The sequence below is a fragment of the Otolemur garnettii genome, unplaced genomic scaffold (assembly GCF_000181295.1).
Source record: "Otolemur garnettii isolate 467f Iridium unplaced genomic scaffold, OtoGar3 scaffold00022, whole genome shotgun sequence".
NCBI lineage: Eukaryota > Metazoa > Chordata > Mammalia > Primates > Galagidae > Otolemur > Otolemur garnettii.
The window spans coordinates 10,250,664-10,269,643 of NW_003852417.1; the positions used below are offsets into that span (position 1 = coordinate 10,250,664).

Sequence of the window (18,980 nt, forward strand, 5' to 3'; positions counted from 1 at the left end):
ATATTCAGTGGAATATTTACCATCTGCAAGAAGAAATCCTCCCACTTCACTGCCAGGAAGGAGTGTAGAATAGAGATACTTAGTCTTCCTATGCCTCAGTTTTCTCACATTGTAAAATGGGATAATAATGTAGGGACACTGAGAAGATTCCAGACAATAATACAGGCGGGGGGGGGTGCATTTTAAATGCATTTGAAAAAAAAAAGTATCTGGCTCCTGGCACACAGTGACTCTTTAATAAAAGCTAGGTACAATTTTTCTGTCCCCCTTTATTCCATTAGAAATCAGGCCAGAGTCTTGTTAAGGATGGTGCTATTGAGTTCATGGGTGGCAGCAAGCTACACTCTACTCCAGCAGAAAAGGGACATAGAAAGGGGCAAAAGAAGGAAAGAGAAAGAAAAAGATGAAGAAGAAAAAGAAAGGAATGATCTAAGGTCCTCAGCTAGCAACTCTCTCCAGTGCCCTTGGGCTCAGAAGACGTGGCTTAGTGCAGACTCAGCAATTCAGAGCCTGGAGGATCTACTTCAGGGACATCTTGAGAAACTGATTTGTTTAATCGTTTCCTCTTGGGCCCATTCTTTCTCAACTTCCATAGAGGACAGAAAACTACCCTCTCAGTTCTCTTTCCTTCCTAAACCAGCAACTTCACAGCTGTTTTTTCTCCTTGCAGCCTCAGTCACACCCCTGGACTCCGGGGCCACCCCCTCCCGGCTCAGCCCCGAACCCCAGGCTCCTCCTACCCCGAGCCCGGCCCCAGCCCTCCCACCTCGTCCCCAACTCGCCCCGCGAGACCCACACCTGGAGAATCTCCTGGCAGAAGGCGCGCACTGAGCGCAGCGAGGCGAGGTCCAACTCCCTGACGACAAGCTCGCCTGCCCCGCCGGCGCCGGGGTCTGACCCGGGCTCCTCAGCCTGGAGCTCACGGCGGAGCTGGCCAGCCGCCTCCTCGGCGCGCGCGCGGTCCCGGCAGCCCATGATCACTCGCGCCCCCAGGCGCAGCAGCTCGGCGGCTGTGGCGCGGCCCAGGCCGCTGTTCGCCCCTGTTATCAGCACGGTCTTCCCGTGCATGAGGCCAGGGCCCCCGCCTCGGTGCAGCCGCTGGACTCGGGGGCTCACGAATCGCCGGGTCGCCAACCACAGCGCCCCACCTAGTGCGGCCAGTAGTGCCGCCGCGGTAGCCAAGGTCATAGCCGCCGGGCCCGAGGGTCCATCGGCCCCTGCGCGGGACTTACGGAGCCGCCGCCTTCCCAGAATGAAGGCTGCCACCTGCACGGGAAACACTTTGGGGCGCGGTCAGTTGGTCTCCAGCGATGCGCGCGTGGCATGCCGGGACTTGTAGTTTACCTCTTGAGGGCACCGGATTGGTTAGGAGAATTGAGCACTCTGAGTCATGTGCCTTCGGTGGTGGACCCTGTACCCAACAAGGAGGTGTAGGCTTGGGCGAATTTAAGGCGCTGAGGTTCCTAACCATCGATATCCAGAGGGGTAACAGCCTTCCCATTGGGAATACCAAATGAATACTTTTGAGTTTACAAATCTCTCAACAGGCTGGGTTAAAAATGCCACTCTTCAGGGTGTTTAGTGTTTTCTCCTTTAAGGGCTCCTGTAACCTATAAACTCAGTTCAGTTTACTTTCATTTCTGGAGAATGGTCCCAGCCCAACTGAATTCTGAGGAAGAACCTTTTTTTCTTAGATTAGATAAAAATTTAGCAACATGAATCAACTAGAAATACAATGGGTTTGGTGGCCACATGTGGGAAGACCAAACAAAGCAAAACAAAGGGTTCCAGTACCAGGGTTTCTCGTTCAATAGATCTGGGATGGGGCCTAAGGGTGTGCTTAAAACATATTCCAAAGTGATGATGATAATGATCTGGGGACCACGCATTGAGAACCACTGAAGCAGACCACTGAAGCACTGGTCCCTGTAGAAAAAGTCATCTTCAATGATCTTATTTGACACTGGGAGAGACACAGTAGGTAAGCAACTTGAACTAATTGTAAAGGTAGACTTCTGAGCAGACCCATTGATAAATGCGTCCCTGCCTTCCTTTGATACTATTACATGTAGGAATAGGGGACAAAATACTTTGTAGACTATCAAATGGTTCGTAAAAATCAGGGATTGGTGCCACAGAGGCCCATCTTCAAGCTGAAGACTTTGTAGCTTTAGACAAAGCTACTCTTGAAGATGTCATTCATTCATCTATTTCTCCCTACAGTATTTATTAGGCCTCACCTGTGCCCTGTGAGAGCCACAGAGAAATAGGACATTTCTGCCCTTGATTACTTATGGTCTGGTGCAGAGATCTCTTACCTTCAAACCTCACTCATTCCAGATTCTTCAGGACAAGGGAAGAGAGATACAAATTGTGTCATTTAAAATAACATTTCCAAATAATTTTGATAAAACTCCCTCTGCTCCCTTACATTTTTGAAAGCTGTAACATGTAACTAACAGTCACAATACAAAGAGAAAAGGGGTAGATTCCAAAAGGTTTCTTAAGAGTACTGAGAATGGAGCTCAAGGGTGAGGAAGAGCATTATCACTGGGGATTAGACAAAGCACCTGGAGAAGGAACCTTTACAGGTGGCCCTGTTTCACCTATCCCCAACTCACTGAATCCCCAGTATATGTTTCCTCTTTCTCTTCCTGCCCATCTACATCTTGGTCATCCTTCAAAGCCCACCAAAAGTCTCTCTTCCCAGCCACTTTCAGCCTATGCATACCTTTGTTTCCCCAACCTCCTGTGTTACCTTTACTGGCATTGAGGATCTAGTGTTGTAGCTTTGAATTTGCATATTTGGCTTCATCTACCTGATTGGCCAGGTTTTAACTTTACTAAAGTAGAGGCTTACGTCTGAGTCCTTCTTGTCCTCACCTAGGAGAATGCCTAGAAAACAGTAGGTATTCAAAAAATGTCACATGCCACAACTGATAATATTTTGGACTGGCTTAAATCAAACTGGGGAGCTAATCAAAAGATATGTTTCAGCTGTGGTCTTCTCTCAAGTAGAGGCAGGGGGGAGGGGAATACATATATAAAGATGGGAGATGGAGGCAAGGATGCAGAGAGCTGGAGACAGTGAAGAAGAGAGGAGGAAAAGAATTATCTTAGACCTGCAATGTGAGTGCTGTCTAGTTTATGTATGGAACTTAATGGAATGACTAAACTATTCTGGATGGACCCAAAGTCTATGAAATTAATTGCAACTTTGAAGGAGAGGAAAGGAGATAATACAGCTTTCGAAGTAAGATCTGAATTTGAGTGTCTGAATTTAAGTCTTACTACTTAATAGCCCCACATCCATAGGCAAGCTACTCAGTCTCTCTGAATATTAGGCTCCTCATTGATAAAAAGGAAGGTAATAATATTACTACGTCACAAACATTTAATTTGATAAGAAAATAAGGTAACATGAAAACCAGCTCCGTGCCTAACATATGGAATATTATGGTTAATAACGAATACATTTTGGTTGAAAATGAAACAAAAATCAAAATAGAATGATGATGAAGGGCCAAAATATCACACTCCATGTCACATTTTGAAGTGATGGCCAAGGTGTGTGTTTTTGTTTTTTGTTTTTTTTTTCGTATAAACATTGGGTCAAACTGCCAGTCCCAAAGTCAAAGATTTAAAAATATGAAGCTCTGTGGTCCAGGGGCAATTAACCCACCAAGTAAGCTTCAAAGAATCTTTCTCAAGAGGTTCTGTCTAGAGCAGCAGGTCTCCACCTGTGGGTCTCGACCCACAGGAACTGTATTAAAGGGCATGAAGTCTTTATGAAGCATGAGACTCTTTTGTCTAGTTCAGTGCTTTTTTGCCTGAATCCAATTGTGTCTCGTATTTACAGTTGGTTTGTATATCCACACATTATGATAGGTTAGGCATTAGGAAGGTTGAGAACCACTGGTCTAGAGCTCCTCTTAGAAAGTACTCTGTAAGAACAATCACATGATTTATTTCTAAATAAGCAATGTCAAAATTGTTATACTTATGCAGGTGAAATGCATTCTCATTTTGCACAGTTAAAAAGCTGGTCATAGGGGCAACAGAATTAAAAGCTTTAGTTTTCAAGAATGACTTAATCATACTCATTCCACCTTTGAAGACCACTTTTTAGAATAATGGGTAATAATTCATTCCACCTAAAGACATCCAAAATGAGCAAGGTTTTGTGAAACTAAATAAGCTTCTGAAACAACCCCTTAAATGTGCAAACATTGAAGTTCTAAACTTACTCTAAAAGGTCATCATTATGACTTACACAGGGACATGTGTAGTGGCATTCAGCAGTATCGATTGCTCAGAAGTTACCTTTAAAGATAACTTGAGGTTAAAAATGTTTTCCAAAAATCAAGAGAAAACCTTTGCAAAGGAGCTAAGTTCTGAGGTCCAATCTATTGAAATACCTAATTACCTTAGAGAGCCGAAGAAGTGGCTTCTGTAAGAACAGACTGTCACTGCTTTATTTCTCCTCCCTCTCCCCTAAGGGTTGTATTTTTGGCTAAAGCCATAAGGTACATGAGCCGCAACAGTGCCTAATTTCTGCGCCCCTTGAATGTGGAACATGTGGTCATCAAAGAAGATGTGGGGACGGATCTTCACCAAGATGGGCCCTTTGGGAGCTCCGGCAAGGAAAAGAGCTTCGTCTATCTCTAGACCCCAGCGGCGAAGGGTCTTCAGCACACGGGCTCCTGAACTGGCTGCACTCCTTGCTGTTACCAGGTAGGTCCTGATGGGACAAAGTAACCGTTCATTTTTGGCATAAAACTTCTTTTGCAGTCTGCCTAAGTCTTCGAGAAAGCCTTTCAAGGGACCCTGTAAAAGGAACATATATCAGAGCTGTGATCTAGTGAGCCAAACAAAGTGAGTGCTGAAAAAGCAGAGGAGTATAAGAGCTTATATAAGGGTATGGCATGCAGTGTTAGGAGACGGACAGCACTATGTTAAAACTCCATGTATTGATGTGAGTATATCCTGATAGGCAACCATCCCCGTACTTGCATTCCTGGAATAAACCTTGGATTACCACATGATTCACTTGATTTATCATTTGAATCCAGATATTTTAAGTGTGAAACAATGTTGTATAAATAATTGAACCAAGACAACTGACACAGTCTATCTATGGCAAACTGGAATAGATGGTCACTCTAAAAAAACTTGAGTTAGTCAATAAAAGCCCTAATCTTTTATTTCTTTTCTGTGAATTGCATGTTTTGACTTCATGAAGCATTAAGACTCTTTTGTCTAGTTCAGTGCTTTTTTGGCCCGAATCCAAATGTGTCTTATATTTACAATTGCCTTGTATATCTTCACACTGGTTTTCATTTTCAACCTTTCTAAAGAGCTTGAGCTCTCTTTCTCTTACAGACAGCATAAAATTGGATTTTTCTATGTGATCTGATCTGAAATTTTTTTTTTAAAAGATGAGTTGAATTTTGCATTTACATTTATTTATATTAGAAATATACCTGAGATTGGTTCTATCTTGAAATTTTATTGCATTTTCTTGTTCCCTGGCTTGTATCTGCCTTCTTTATATGTGTATATGGGTGGTTCTTCTGAGATTTAAGAAGATTTGCATTATTTCCTCCTATGATGCTTTTATAACTTTAACCTTTAATTCCAAATCTGCTAATATTATTCTTTCCAATGATAAATAATAAAGTTAAGATGGTTCCTCAGTTTCTCTCTAATCCTCTGTTTTTCCTCCACCATCTGCTTTTAGTCATTTAATCTTTCTCAGCGTGTTCACTTCATTATTAAATATTCTTTTATTTCTGTTTATCACCTTTATATTTCATCCTTTGATTGCTATTGTAACCAAAGCTATCACAATACTTAATCTTCCATAGACCTTCTTTCCCCATAGTTTTCCTTTCTTTGTTAGTTGTTAAACTTCTGCATTCTTAGATCACATAATTATTTTCTATTTTCTGTCATTGCAAACCCTACAATTGTCTTAGCTTTAATTTTATGGTTAAATATATTCTATATTCAATTGTACTTTTGTACTTCTGGTTAACCACACGTTGGCTGAAATTTGTTCTCTAGTATTGATTTTCATAAAAACATCTTACGGAAGTAATCCCTAAGAGTGTAGTATGTTTTTAACCATACATGTTTTCTCTGTATGTAAATGAACTTTTGCCTGAATATAGACCATGGTTTATGTTTACGCTCCATGAGATGGTATAAGTCAGGCGTCCTCAAACTACAGTCTGTGGGCCACATGCGGCCCACAGAGGACATTTATCCAGCCTGCAGGGTGTTTTTGCCGCTGCTGCCTATACTGCTTAGCAGCCGACTCGTCCCGGGGTCCGTCCCTCCAATGGTCTGAGGGACAGTGAACTGGCCCCCTGTTTAAAAAGTTTGAGGACCCCTGGTATAAGTAGTGCTCCACTGTCTTTTACTATTGAGAAACTTGAAGGCAGTGGATTGGCCCCACCTCCAATCCCTTCTAGCATTTATGGCACTTGTCCCTTGTGGACTGTCAACCCAAAACATTGTTTCTTCATTTTTAAGTCATATAATTTCACTGAGCTATGTCTCAGTGAGAATCATTCTGATTCTGCCAGGTATCCCCCAAATTACCACTAAACACTCCATACATGGAAACATGGGAAATTGTAACTAAATGTAGCTTTATTTACAAAATATTCATCCTAAAATTTTACAAAATATTTACAAAATATTTTCTATTTGTTTGCCGCCTCTTTGTAAAATTTGGTAATGAGTATTTTGTAAATTAAGGTGCATTTAGCTGCAATTTCCCATTTTCCCCATGGATGGTGACTTTAGTGGTGACTTTTGAGATACCTTGTATGTATTTCCCTATCACATAATGTTGGACTTTTATTCCTTAATATTTTAATAATTTGATGTGTATATTAAAATATGATAATTTAGGGATTTTTTTGACTTGTATTTTTCTAGAAATTTGCATCTTTATATTTAACCACAATATCCTCCCCCTTCATATAATTTCAGTGTTTTCCTCCAGAGATCCCACCTATGCATGTGTTAGGTTTTCTTTACCTGTTATTTATTTCTGTCATTTGTCGCTCTAAAATCTTATTTTTAATTCTCATTTAGAGCATTTTCCCATCTCATGTTTGACTGCCTCTTCCTTGATTATTGCAGTTCTACTTTATGATTTTACTTTAAATTTTTAAAAGTCGTAACAAATGTTTAGATGGATTCTTTAACTGTACTGTAGCAAGTTTTTCTGGAGAGTGTTTTTAATCTGTTATTAGTAAGGTATCTCAAAATTGGAAAAAAAAATAGTATCTGAGATTTCATTCTTTTTTTTTTCTTATCTGCTTTTTCCTCATTGTATCTATGTATATGTTCAATGCTGCTTCTCTTTTTATTCCCCATACTGAAGTAGATTGGTTTTCCTTGGGATAATTGGTGGGTTTCTGGGAAAGGTCAAGGGATTCCTTCTGATTTATTTTCACAATACACAGGCTCAGTTCTCTACCGTTATGTCCTCTACCTTTGTTCTGTACTCTTACTTATCGTGTGATCATTTGTTTAGACTTACCTTCTCTAAGGCTGCATATATAAGAAAAAGCAAATAAATTTGCTTTCCAAAGGTGAGAAGCATACATATAGGTGAAAAATAAAAAAAATTATTAACTTTTTTTTGGCAACAGCAGTAAAATTTTTGTAATGAGTGTTGGCAGCACCCATCCTGGTTTTCAATTTGTCTTTGAAACACAGAGGGGCATAGTTTTCTTTGCTGCTTTTCGATAACTTCCAAAGGGATGAAATGGGGAACGCTGAATGTATGTCACCATATTCAAACCAGGCATCCATTTCATCCTCTTTTGCTTCTATTTTGGGGTATGTTTTATAAATTATATATTCATACAGTAGTGTCATTATATAATACATCAATAAAATATAGAAATGTTAGCTCTATCATTTAAAACATTTGGAATCTACGTAAGGCCCAGAATTCTAGAACGGTTGTAATCTCACCCAGTAACAAGAAAAACTCAGATAAAAAAAAAAGATAAAAAAAAGCCCTCAACTTCCCTCAGCCCATCAGAGAGCAAACATCACAGGGCAATAACTAGTATGAAATCTAAGGAAAGACAGGCATCTTCAAGGAGAGAGTGGATGTAAGAACCGGCACATGTTTGGCAGTGCACAGAAGAAGGACATCCCAGACGCCATTAAAGCAAGTATAAAAATGCAAGTATTTTTTTTAGAAACAAGTTGATAAGGGACAAGAGTGAACTAATGAGAGAACGCAGAGACCTGGAATCCACAGATAGAAGAAGTACCCATCTTTCAGGCTTCTTCATGACCTTCACAAGGTGCTTGTGAGAAGCACTGAAAGCAGGAGAGCGAGAGAAGCAAGCCCTCCTCAGAGGTGCAGACTTGGAGGAGGAGAGCCCCCACCACTGTGGGCAGAGACTAAAAATCCACCTGGTTCCTGAAACACCAACAATGGTCGCAAACTGTTGAAGGGCTTCAAACACTGTTATCTCCCAGGAAATGAATCAAAATCCACTGTTTCTGGGGAAAGATGAAGGAATAACTCTTTTAGCTCTGGACAAGAAACATGAACCCAGACCATCAGATATTGCACTTCACGAGAAAGGCAGGATGCAGGAGCAATCTTCATCTCTAAATCATAGGGAGACAGGGCAGGCAGAGACAATGAAGCAACAGTCCAAGAGGGGTAAGGGCGTGGGGACCTTCTCTGAGGCACAGACACACAGAGAAAGCTGGGTGCTGAAAGTGGGGCAGGGAGCAAGGATGCAGAGCAACAAAATCTCTGTCCAACTGCTGTTAGGGGTGCAAAACATTATATTTTGGGAGATAGAATGTTTGACAGTATCTTACACAAAGTTACACTACACTGTCTTAACATAGGATCCAGCAATCCTACTCCTAGGCATTTAGAAATGAAATGAAATCTTACATTTACACAGAATCCTGTACGAAAATTTTAAAAATTGACTTTATTTGTAAATGGCAAAAACTAGAAATGACCTACATGTCCTTCCGTAAGTACGTAAAGAAAATGTGGTTCATTCATGGAACAGAGTATTACTTAGCAATGATATGTATGAATCTCAAAGACCTTATGCTAAATGAAAAAAGTCAGAGTGCATCCTATATTATTCCATTTTGTGACATCTAGAAAAGACCAGAATAAACAAAAAACCAACAAACCCTCTATAGGAAGAAATTTTGTGATTTCATGAAAATGTTGATTATTTCTGTTTGGGCAGTGGTTTTACAAGTTTCACAATTGAATACGCTTATCAAAGCTCACAACTATCATGAAAAATGATGACTTTTACTATACATAAATTAGACTTCAATAGCTCTTATTAACCCCCCAAACACACACACGTAGGGACCACTATTCTAGAATGCTGATGGAGAGAGGTCAAATGAAGAGACATCAGTTACACTGTCACTGTACCACACTGGAGATGGGAGGTTTATAAGCTACTCTGAGAGTTGTCTCCAGCCGTATCATTTTCTGATGACTTTCGGACCACCTCCAGCTGAGATAATTGAGACATTGCCATAACCATCCACACCCCCCACCACCACTGTCCTTGAACATCTTTGGTATGAACTATACCTCATAACTTCTTTCTCATCAATGGAATGCACCTGGCAAAGCCTCTGGCCTTTATGGAAAAGCCAACCTTTCTATGTTAGAAAAAAACAAAATAGCATTTCTTACACTGGCAAAGAAACCGTATAATAAAAACAACCATACTTAATTGGGTATTTGGGTATTTCTGCAACGACTAGGGTTGGGCGTCATAATTTCAAGTATTTGTGTTTTTTGTTATTGTTGTTGAGACAGTCTCACTATGGCACCCTCTGTAGAGTGCAATGGCATCACAGCTCACAGCAACCTCAAACTCTTGGGCTTAGCAATTCTCTTGCCTCAGGCCCCCAAGTAACTGGGACTACAGGTGCCCACCACAATGCCCAACTATTTTTTGTTGCAGTTGTCATTGTTATTTAGCTGGCTCAGGCCAGGTTCGAACCCGCCACCTTCGTTGTATGTGGCCAGTGCCATAACCACTGTGCTATAGGCACTGAGTCAATAACTTCAAGTATTAAATGGAGAAAAATGATGATTTAAAGAGCAAAAATAGACAAATGGAATTACATAACACTAAAACTCTCTGATTAGCAAAGGAAACAGTTTATAATAGAGTGAAAAAAGTAACTGACAGAATGGGAGAAAATATTTAGCAAAGCGTACATCTGATAAGGGGTTAACTTCCAAAATATGCAAGGAATTCTTACAGTTCAATGGCAAAATAAAAATAACAATTAGCAAAGGGCTAAATAAACATTTCTGTAAAGAAGACATGTTAATAGCCAACAGAGAGATGAAAAAGGTGCTCTACCTCACTAATCATCAGAGAAACGCAAACCCACAATGAGATAACACTTTATATGCCAGTCGGGATGGCTCGTAACCCAAACCAAAAGATCAGTGTTGGTGAGGATGTGGAGAATTTGGAAGCCTGTATCCTGTGGGTCGAAATGTAAAATGGTGCAGCCACTGGAAAACAAAATGGAGGTTCCTCAAGAAATCAAAATAGAACTACCATGTGATCCAGGAATCGCACTCATGAATGAAAGGAAATGAAGTCAGGATCTCACAGTGATAGCTGCACAACCATGTTTCCTGTAGCACTATTCACAGTAGCCAAAATTTGGAAAGAACTCAAATGCCCATCAATGGAGGAATGGGTAAAGGAAGCTTGGTCTATATGCATCATGAATACCATTCCTCCTCCTTTAAAAACATGGAAATCCTACTATGTGCAGCAACATGTTCAGATGAATATGCTAAGACATTGTGCTAAGTTCTAGAATTTGTTGTACAACACAGTACCTAGGTAGTTAATAATGTGGCATTGTACATTTAAAAATGTGATAGAAAGGTAAACGTGCTTACCACAGAAAATAGAAAGGCAAGGGGATAAGTAATCTTTTGAAAGTGGTGGATATATTTATTACCTTGTTTGTAGTGATGGTATCACAGATGTGTGTATAGGGCCAAAATCATCCAAATGTATACATTCAATATGTGCAACTTGTTATATATCAAACATACCTCAATATAGTTGAACAGGAAAAAGAACATGGTAACACATGAAAAAAAAAGAACTAATATATACATAATCTAAAAGAAGTTTATTAAGGCTGGGCACAGTGGCTTACACTTGTAATCCTAGCACTCTGGGAGGATGAGGCAGGTGGATCGCCTGAGCTCACAGGTTTGAGACCAGCCTGAAGAAGACCGAGACCCTGTCTCTACTAAAAATAGAAAAAAAAAAAATAGCAGGATGTTGTAGTAGGCTCTTGTAATCCCAGCTACTTGGGAGGCGAGGCAGGAGGATCACTTAAGCCCAAGAGTTTGAGGTTGCTGTGAGCTATGACACCATGGTACTTTACCCAGGGTGACAGGGTGAGAGTCTGTCCTCTCACAAAATAAATAATTAAATAAAAGAAGTTTATTTACCTAATTTGAGAAAACGGTATCATAATTCTTTCGGAAGTAATTCTTTCTCTGAAGTGTTTTTATTTATTTATTTTTTTTGAGAACTTCTACATTTCAATAATGGCAAAAAGATCTGAATGTACAATGGCTCTGAATAAACAATGGGTTCTGAGCCTCTGTGAAATAGACTGATGCAAAATACAACAAAGAATCTTCCTTCCAATAGTAAGATTTGTTAATACTGAACTATTTCACAACACTAGGTCAAGGCTTCGAAAGAAAGCTGTTTAGAAAGGAAATATGAAGTTAAATACACACCTACACATACAATGTAAATATTGCCCACTATTAAGTAAGGTGGCAAAGTAATAAAACTTTTCAGCTTTCAGTGAGTCTACTCATACTTTCATACATTTAAGCAAAAATGACAATACTTTAAGTTCAAGAAGAATTGAGAAAAAAAGGGACACTTAAATTTCTTGGGAAAATTCATTATGTAAAACTAAATTATCCATCAGTTCAGATTCCAATTAAAGAATATTTTGAAGTTTCAAATTTCTTTTGGTTCAGAAGTTGTAGGTTTTGTTCATTTTAGACCTTGGCTTTAACACTGTAGTTCATGGTTGGATTCCAAAACACCTAAATATGTGGTTTCTGTTTGGTAAGGTGTCCATAGTTTGCACTTGTTTTGAACCTTATTCAATTTAATTCAATCTCTCTGTTTTGTAGATTTTATCAATTAAGTGATGCCTTTTTTGAATTTGACGTCAGGGGCTGACAGATTACATAGATGTTTACTAACCTATTGGAAATGACCTTACTATTTTGAGAACCTGTTATGGAGAAATGGCTTATTGGTAATCTTTTTTTTTTGCCTCTGTTACTCATAATTTGGAGGAAGTAGAATGACTATAAGAATACCATATTAGAATTTCCAAAAGGATAAATAAAATAGCGTTAAAATTTAAAAATGTTTTCAGCAGCTGATACTTCAAGGTGAAAAATGGATTAAAAAATGGGAGAAAGCTTCAAAGATGAGACAGTGAGAAGAAGTGGCCAGCCTTAAATAATTTAAAAGCCATCACAATGAACACATATCTGCATTTACATGTTAGAAAACAAGTGCATTAAAGTTACTGAGAGCTCATTGAACCTACCTGAGCAAGAGGCTTATTCTCAAACAGTGACTCATGTTGAAAGAATTTGTCCAGCCCATGCTCCTTGGAAATAAATTCAGACTCATCAGAGAAGAGGACAGCATCCCCATCAAAGGCGACACGGAGCTGGGTGTCACAGTAACCCAGGTCTTTGGCTGCATCAAACATTGTGGCGGAGGCGATACCTGACAGATTATGGGGATGAATTAGCACTCTTCTTGGGGCCATGAGTTTTAGTTTCTTCCATTAAAATAAAAAGCCTCCCCGACTTTGTATTTATTTCCTCTCCAGCTATGCCCTGATGACTCAACTCCTCTTCACAAGCACGCATTTCAGAACAGTTGCCTATGTACTTCCTCTGTTTCTACAGGGTCGGGAAAATGTGAAGTGAATGGTAGGACAATTACTGAGGAGGTCCACTTCTAGGAAAGTTAAAACTCTAAAGAACAAACTTAAGGACTGCCGCATATAAAAATAAATGCCTTGGCAGAAAACTGAAGATGAACATGAGCTTCATAATCTCATGTGAAACCCAATGTCAGTAACCATTAGCGCAAACCTCTTTATTAGCCAGAGAGATGAAACCAGACTAATACCTTCTTTTATTGCTTCTTGTACTTTTTCAGAATCCGCAGAAAGGTACAAGTTGGTAAGATAGGCTTTCAAATAGCCAATAGGGCTCTTCCCACCAGTCAGACAGAAGCGGTCAATCAGTAGACCTGTTATCAGGTAAGAAAGACTTTGTCATGGCAAAGACTAAAGACAAAACACTGTCAGTCCAAATAAAAGCCACCTTAGAAATAACTGAGTTTATTTTTGTAAGTCTAAATGACTTCATTTATAAATCTCAATGAAAGTTACTTTAGAAATAACTAGCATTTTAGAATTGTTTTCATAGCACCAATATTGAAAACTTTATCAGCTATTTCATATACTGGTAGGTGTGTTTGGTGTGTTGTGGTTTATGAGGTATATTCACATAGACCATGACAGTTTACTTTCATAACTGTACTGGAGGTAGAATTATATTCATTACAGAAAAGGAAGCTGAAGATTTGTCTAACCCACTGGTTCACATGCCTAGGGAAAACTTGAGAACCCAGTGTTTGACTGTTGTCTACAATGGAACAGTGCACTTTCCCTTGAATTATAGCCTGCTACTTGTTGAAAAGGCCTGCTAATATGTGGCTCTATTTTAAGTGCTGTTTCTGCATTTCTTCAGTAGCAATACCATAGTAATAACAAGTCGTGCTAGGATTTAAACTATTTTCTAAAAACAACAATACCAGAACATCTGAAACTGTCACTCTTTTCTGATGTGAAATCTTCAGTGTAATTATTAGCAGACTGAACATTAATATACAATTAAATTCCTTTCAAATAAAAAACAATTTCAAAACACCTGTTAATGAGAGGTTTGTAAAATAGGCACCCACATATATTATGGATGAAAGTATAAATTGGTACAAGCTATATAGAAAGTAATTTGACAATATATATCAAGAGCTTTTAACAGGTTTATGCCTTTTGACTTAGGATCCTCCCCCTTCCCCCCCCTTTAAGAAGTTTAAGAGAATAATTTGAAACACTTGCAGAGATGTAGATAGAAAAGTCTCGATTTAGAGTTATTTATAAAAGAAAGAAGTGTTTAACAATCTGAGACTAGTTACGTAGAGTATAACACTATGTATATGATAACATATGTACATATTCAAAGTTGTTTTTAGATATATGATGAACTGGGTAGCTGCACATGATATAAACCAGAATATTGAGTCTAGTTTGTTTATCATCCATACGGACCCAGAGATTAGGTAAGATCCATTAACCGTCTGTGTGGAAGTGTCTGCTTTGGTATTAACAAATATTCTCACTTTTCCACTTAAGCCAATATTGGGCATAGATGGCAGAGAAGCGTACTCTAAAAAATCCTTAACAAGTATTAAGTTAGTAACTAAGAAATTATTAGGTGACACTTTGACTTCAGGAATTGTTGAAATATCCTTTCTCTTCTCCAGATCACAGTTCACTAGGAGCCAGGCATGTAAAACATTTATTATAATATAATAAATGCCATAGTAGAAGGAGATACAAATTGCCTAGTAACTAACTCCTGTGGGTGGAAGATTGTTATTCCATGAACAACAGAAGCTTGTTACTCCATGATTACGAGCATTGTGAGCTACATGAGAAAGTTGTACCCAATTAGTTAATCAGAATTTAATAGGTAAATAACTGTGATTCCTTATGCTTCCAGCCTCTTATAGGTTCAGTGTGGTTAGGGATAGATAGACTTAAATCACTTAGTCAAATAAGATTAAGAGTTTCAAAAATATTAGCTGTCATTTATTGATTACTATGTACCTTTCATCTATGCTAAACCTTTTTTTTTTTTTTTTTAAGACAGAGTCTTACTTTGTTGCCCTTGGAAGAGTGCTGTGGTGACATACCTTACTGCAGCCTCAAACTCTTGGGATCAAGCAATTCTCTTGCCTCAGACTCTCAAATAGCTGGGACTACAGGCGCCCGCCACAAGGCCAGGCTGTTTTTAGAGACAGAGTCTTGCTCTTGCTCAGGCTGGTCTTGAACCTGTGAGATCAGAGCAATGCACTGGCCTCGGCCTCTCAAGTGCTGGGATTACGAACGTGAGCTACCGTGCCCAGCCTCTGTGCTAAGCCTTTTATACATATTTTTCTCTTCTCAATTCATAACACTGTAAAGGCTGAATTTTTTTTTTTTTTTCAGTTTTTGGCTGGGGCTGGGTTTGAACCCATCACCTCTGGTACATGGGGCTGGCACCCCACTCCTTTGAGCCACAGGCATCACTCAAGGCTGAATTTTATCTTATTTTATTTTATTTTTCACATGGAACAAAGGCTGAATTTTTAATTTTTGTTGTTATGGATTCATAATCATTATATATATTTAAGACTGCGTTTTAAAATGTTTTAGTGAAATGGCAGCCTTATACATAGTAATTAACATCATATACTATAAAATGCATAACTTGTAATATATCTTGGTTATTTACAAATGTGTCCACAATTTAAACCTCATTTTGACTTGACATACTCACAAGATTGGGTATGTTACTTCTAATATAGGCTACCAGTGCCCCAAATAAGAAGACAGATAATTCCATAATAGAAAAAAAATAGGAAATTTCTTTTAAAGCCCTCGACACATTGATGGAAATGCTATGAGGAGCCAATCAAATTTTCCACAGAAAGAATAAAGTTAATTTTGCTGGCATGTGTATGGATTTGATGTGTGGGGAGAGAGAGCAAGGGCAATCAAGATTTTAAGAGTGGAAAGGAAAGGTGAAAACCTTTAAACCTTTAACACGGATCTGTGGTGAGCAAGAAGTTTGATCACAGAGAAAGCCTTTGGGTTGACGGCTCCTTGAAGTCAAGTTCAGAAGTGAAAAACATAAAACAGAGAAATATATTGCAGGGCCTGGGATTAAGACTTTGAAATTCACACTTGACAAGTTAAGTCCAGAGCTTTGAGCCCAACTCTGCGCTCAAGTTAAAAATGAACATGGCCTCTCTTGTTCTGACATAGGCAAATAAACATTCCTCCCACAGAAGGGGGTGTCAGTATCAAAGACAGTGCATTGGTTAGGCCACAGTTAGCAAAATAACATGGCCTCTCTCCTCCAGAGCCACAAGCTGGTCTTCCACATGGTATTTATTTTACTTACCATAATGATTGACGCTGTTTATAAGCCGCACTCCCACTTGGGCATGGTTATTAGTCATCAGTACAATATCAAATAAGTCCTGCTCGTTGGGATACAGCTCACGGAGCCTAGCATTGACGTGCTGCAGTGCCTGCAGGTTACAAACACCAACATGGGTAAAGAACGCAGGCAAGGTAGGGTTTGTGAGACTGGAGAGAAAGCGTCTCAGCAGAGTGAAACTCAAACGCGGAACACTTCCCTGGCAGACTATGACTCCTTTAAGGCAGGGTTAGGCCATGCATTTTTTGTGTTTTCATCCTCTCATGCATAGGACCTCAGAAGTGAAAAACATAAAACATAACATTCACTGAATACATGGGTGATTTAACAATAAAAATTGTTGCAACATTCTGTTTACCAGAATTATCTCTGGGGGAGAAGTGGAGAGAAGGATCAGGCTAACCACTTCATGTTGGTTTTTGATTTTTTAAAATCTGATTTTATTGCTTATCTCATGATATATATTGTAAAAAATAAGGACTGCTTCATAAATTTGCACATCATCCTTGCACAGGGGCCATGCTGATTATCTCTGCGTTGTTCCAATTTTAGGACACATGGATCATTACGAAAGTTTTGAGATACCCAAAAATCAAGAAATACAAAATCCACACAGATGAAAACAAATGAAGCCTTCCTGGCAACAGGACAAGCTGAGCTAGTTGGAACTTGCATGGTGAATAGGAAGGTGCTGTCGACTGTGTTTCTTTAAAGTGAAATAATGGGCCATTACACAGTCTGTCTCAAAACTTTTGTAGTGACCCACATATGTACTGCCAAAGGGAGCACTTCATCTATTTTTTAAACATAGGTCTTTAGATTTGTGATTTTCTTTCATGCTTCTGCCGTAGGTTCTACCCACAACTTGAGGACATGCCATTTGTTTTTCCGTGGTTTTGATGTTAGTGTGTAATATTTATATAAATAATGTAGGGGATCAATGTTGTAAGTGCTCTACATTTCAGTATAAGCTCAGAGAATCTTACCTTCTCTATTAAAATCATGCCAAGTGCTAAGAGTATCTTGGCTTTCTTAATATGATGTGCATGGTGTCAGAAGAGCTCAAGTGAATTTCATCCCATTTAATAAGAAGCTTTATTTCTACTACTCAGTACTGTAAACTCATTATATAGCTTCTTACCACTTCTTCTAGGGAGGGAGCCTCATGATCATGACTCCATTTAGGGGAAGCCCCATATCCCAAACCTAGGTTTGTGGGTTGGCGGCCCTTCCTCAACAGTCTGGAAACCCTTATGAAGGTGTAAACTGACCTGGGTCAACTAGAAGAGGCAAGAATGACAATGGGGGGCTAGGAATTATCAGGGAAGCTAGACAAGCTCCCAAGGGTAGTCCTGGGTCCTTGCTCGGCCTTCCAGACTCCTGGCAGGCCAAAGACAGCTTGCAGAGTACCTTGACAAAGCGGAACGCAGGCCCTGGGGTCAGGATGACGTTCTCATTGTTGAGCTGATAGTCTATGTACTTCTCCAGACCCTCTTCCTCATAGATTTTCCTGGCGTCCATCATGTTGAAGAGTGCGCGGGATGAGACAGCGATGGTGATGGCGTTCTTGGGTTTGGGCTGCGGAGAGGGGCGCCCAGGGAACAGTCACACAGAAGGAAGGGATCAGGGTTGGGGCTCACCCAGGGTAGGTGGGAAGAAAATGGGCGGGCCCTTGCTTAGTAAACTGGGATGCTGGGGGAGCCAAGGCTGGGACTGTGTGAGGCTGGGGCTCTAGAGGTAGGGGCCTGGGACGGTCTTCACTATGGGGCGGAGGGGAGCTGGAAGAGGCTGGGAGAGGCTGGGATGCTGCGGGGACGGTCGCCCAGGGTGCCAGAGGCGGCGGGCCGGCTCACCGGCCGCGGGCGCGAGCAGCTCGGGACCTTTTCGTAGAACTTCTTCAAAGACTCCCAGTAGGCTTCCTCGTCCTCGTCCTCATCTTCCTCCTCCTCTCGCTGCTGGTGCTGGTGACTTTCGGCGAGACAGTCGGGGTCCATCGGGAAGTTGCTGGGGTACAACATCCTGCGCTGGGAGTAGGACTTCCACTCCATGGGGGGCGTGAGCGGATACTCCCGCTGCTTGGAGTCCCTGCAGTCCCGCAGGATGCTGTGCGATCTGGAATCGATCCTGGTCTCCAGCTTGGACTCCAAAGTGTCGTGTTGCTTGGAGCTGCGGCGCCGGGACGTGAGCTGGGCCTCCGGGGGCGTGGGGGGCTGTGAGTCCAGTTGTAGGGACGGCTGGCTGGGCGCGGACTGCCGGGCCGAGGGGGGCACGGGTGGCGGCGGCGGAGAGTCGTGCTGGCTGGGGGAGGCAGATGAAGTCCGGGAGGTCGTGGAGCTGTCGGGGGGCTGTTGTGAGAAAAGGGGCATCTGATTCAAGGCAGCCCAGGTCCCCAGGTCCTGTATCTGCCTAGTTTTCGCTAAAGGGCTGTCCCTTCGCCCTGTTCCCTGCCTAGACCTTAGGGATCCTGCTTCATCTCACAATCTGTGCATAGGGATAAGGGAACTCGGGCATGTCTAGGCCCCAGCTAGTTGATATTTGTGTTGAACAGACACGGTGACTGCTCCCC

General features: G+C 40.7%; 2 protein-coding genes and 1 pseudogene across 8 annotated transcripts in view; all 3 read right to left on the bottom strand.

The window, feature by feature from the left end:
• RDH14 (retinol dehydrogenase 14) overlaps positions 1-1,287 on the bottom strand; it is a 5,996-nt gene extending 4,709 nt beyond the window's left edge. Inside the window, exon 1 of the mRNA XM_003787417.3 lies at positions 799-1,287. Within this exon, the coding sequence (XP_003787465.1) occupies positions 799-1,188 (390 nt within the window). The 5' untranslated portion in view covers positions 1,189-1,287. The remainder of the gene's footprint in view (positions 1-798) is intronic.
• A 2,663-nt stretch (positions 1,288-3,950) lies between these two features.
• The window catches only part of NT5C1B (5'-nucleotidase, cytosolic IB), a 19,210-nt gene continuing 4,180 nt past the window's right edge, over positions 3,951-18,980 (bottom strand). For 3 of the 7 annotated variants that reach the window (XM_012803728.2, XM_003787413.3, XM_003787412.3), the window contains 6 exons: positions 18,268-18,759; positions 17,825-17,992; positions 16,376-16,505; positions 13,269-13,391; positions 12,673-12,857; positions 3,951-4,827 (listed from right to left, as the gene is read on the bottom strand). In XM_012803728.2, coding sequence (XP_012659182.1) covers positions 4,495-4,827; positions 12,673-12,857; positions 13,269-13,391; positions 16,376-16,505; positions 17,825-17,992; positions 18,268-18,759 — 1,431 coding nt within the window. In that variant the 3' untranslated portion in view covers positions 3,951-4,494. Of the gene's footprint in view, positions 4,828-12,672; positions 12,858-13,268; positions 13,392-16,375; positions 16,506-17,824; positions 17,993-18,267; positions 18,781-18,980 lie in introns of all 7 variants that reach the window. The other 4 variants (XM_003787415.3, XM_003787414.3, XM_003787416.3 and 1 more) reach the window with 3 other exon arrangements.
• Positions 16,884-16,980, bottom strand: LOC111724394 (annotated as a pseudogene).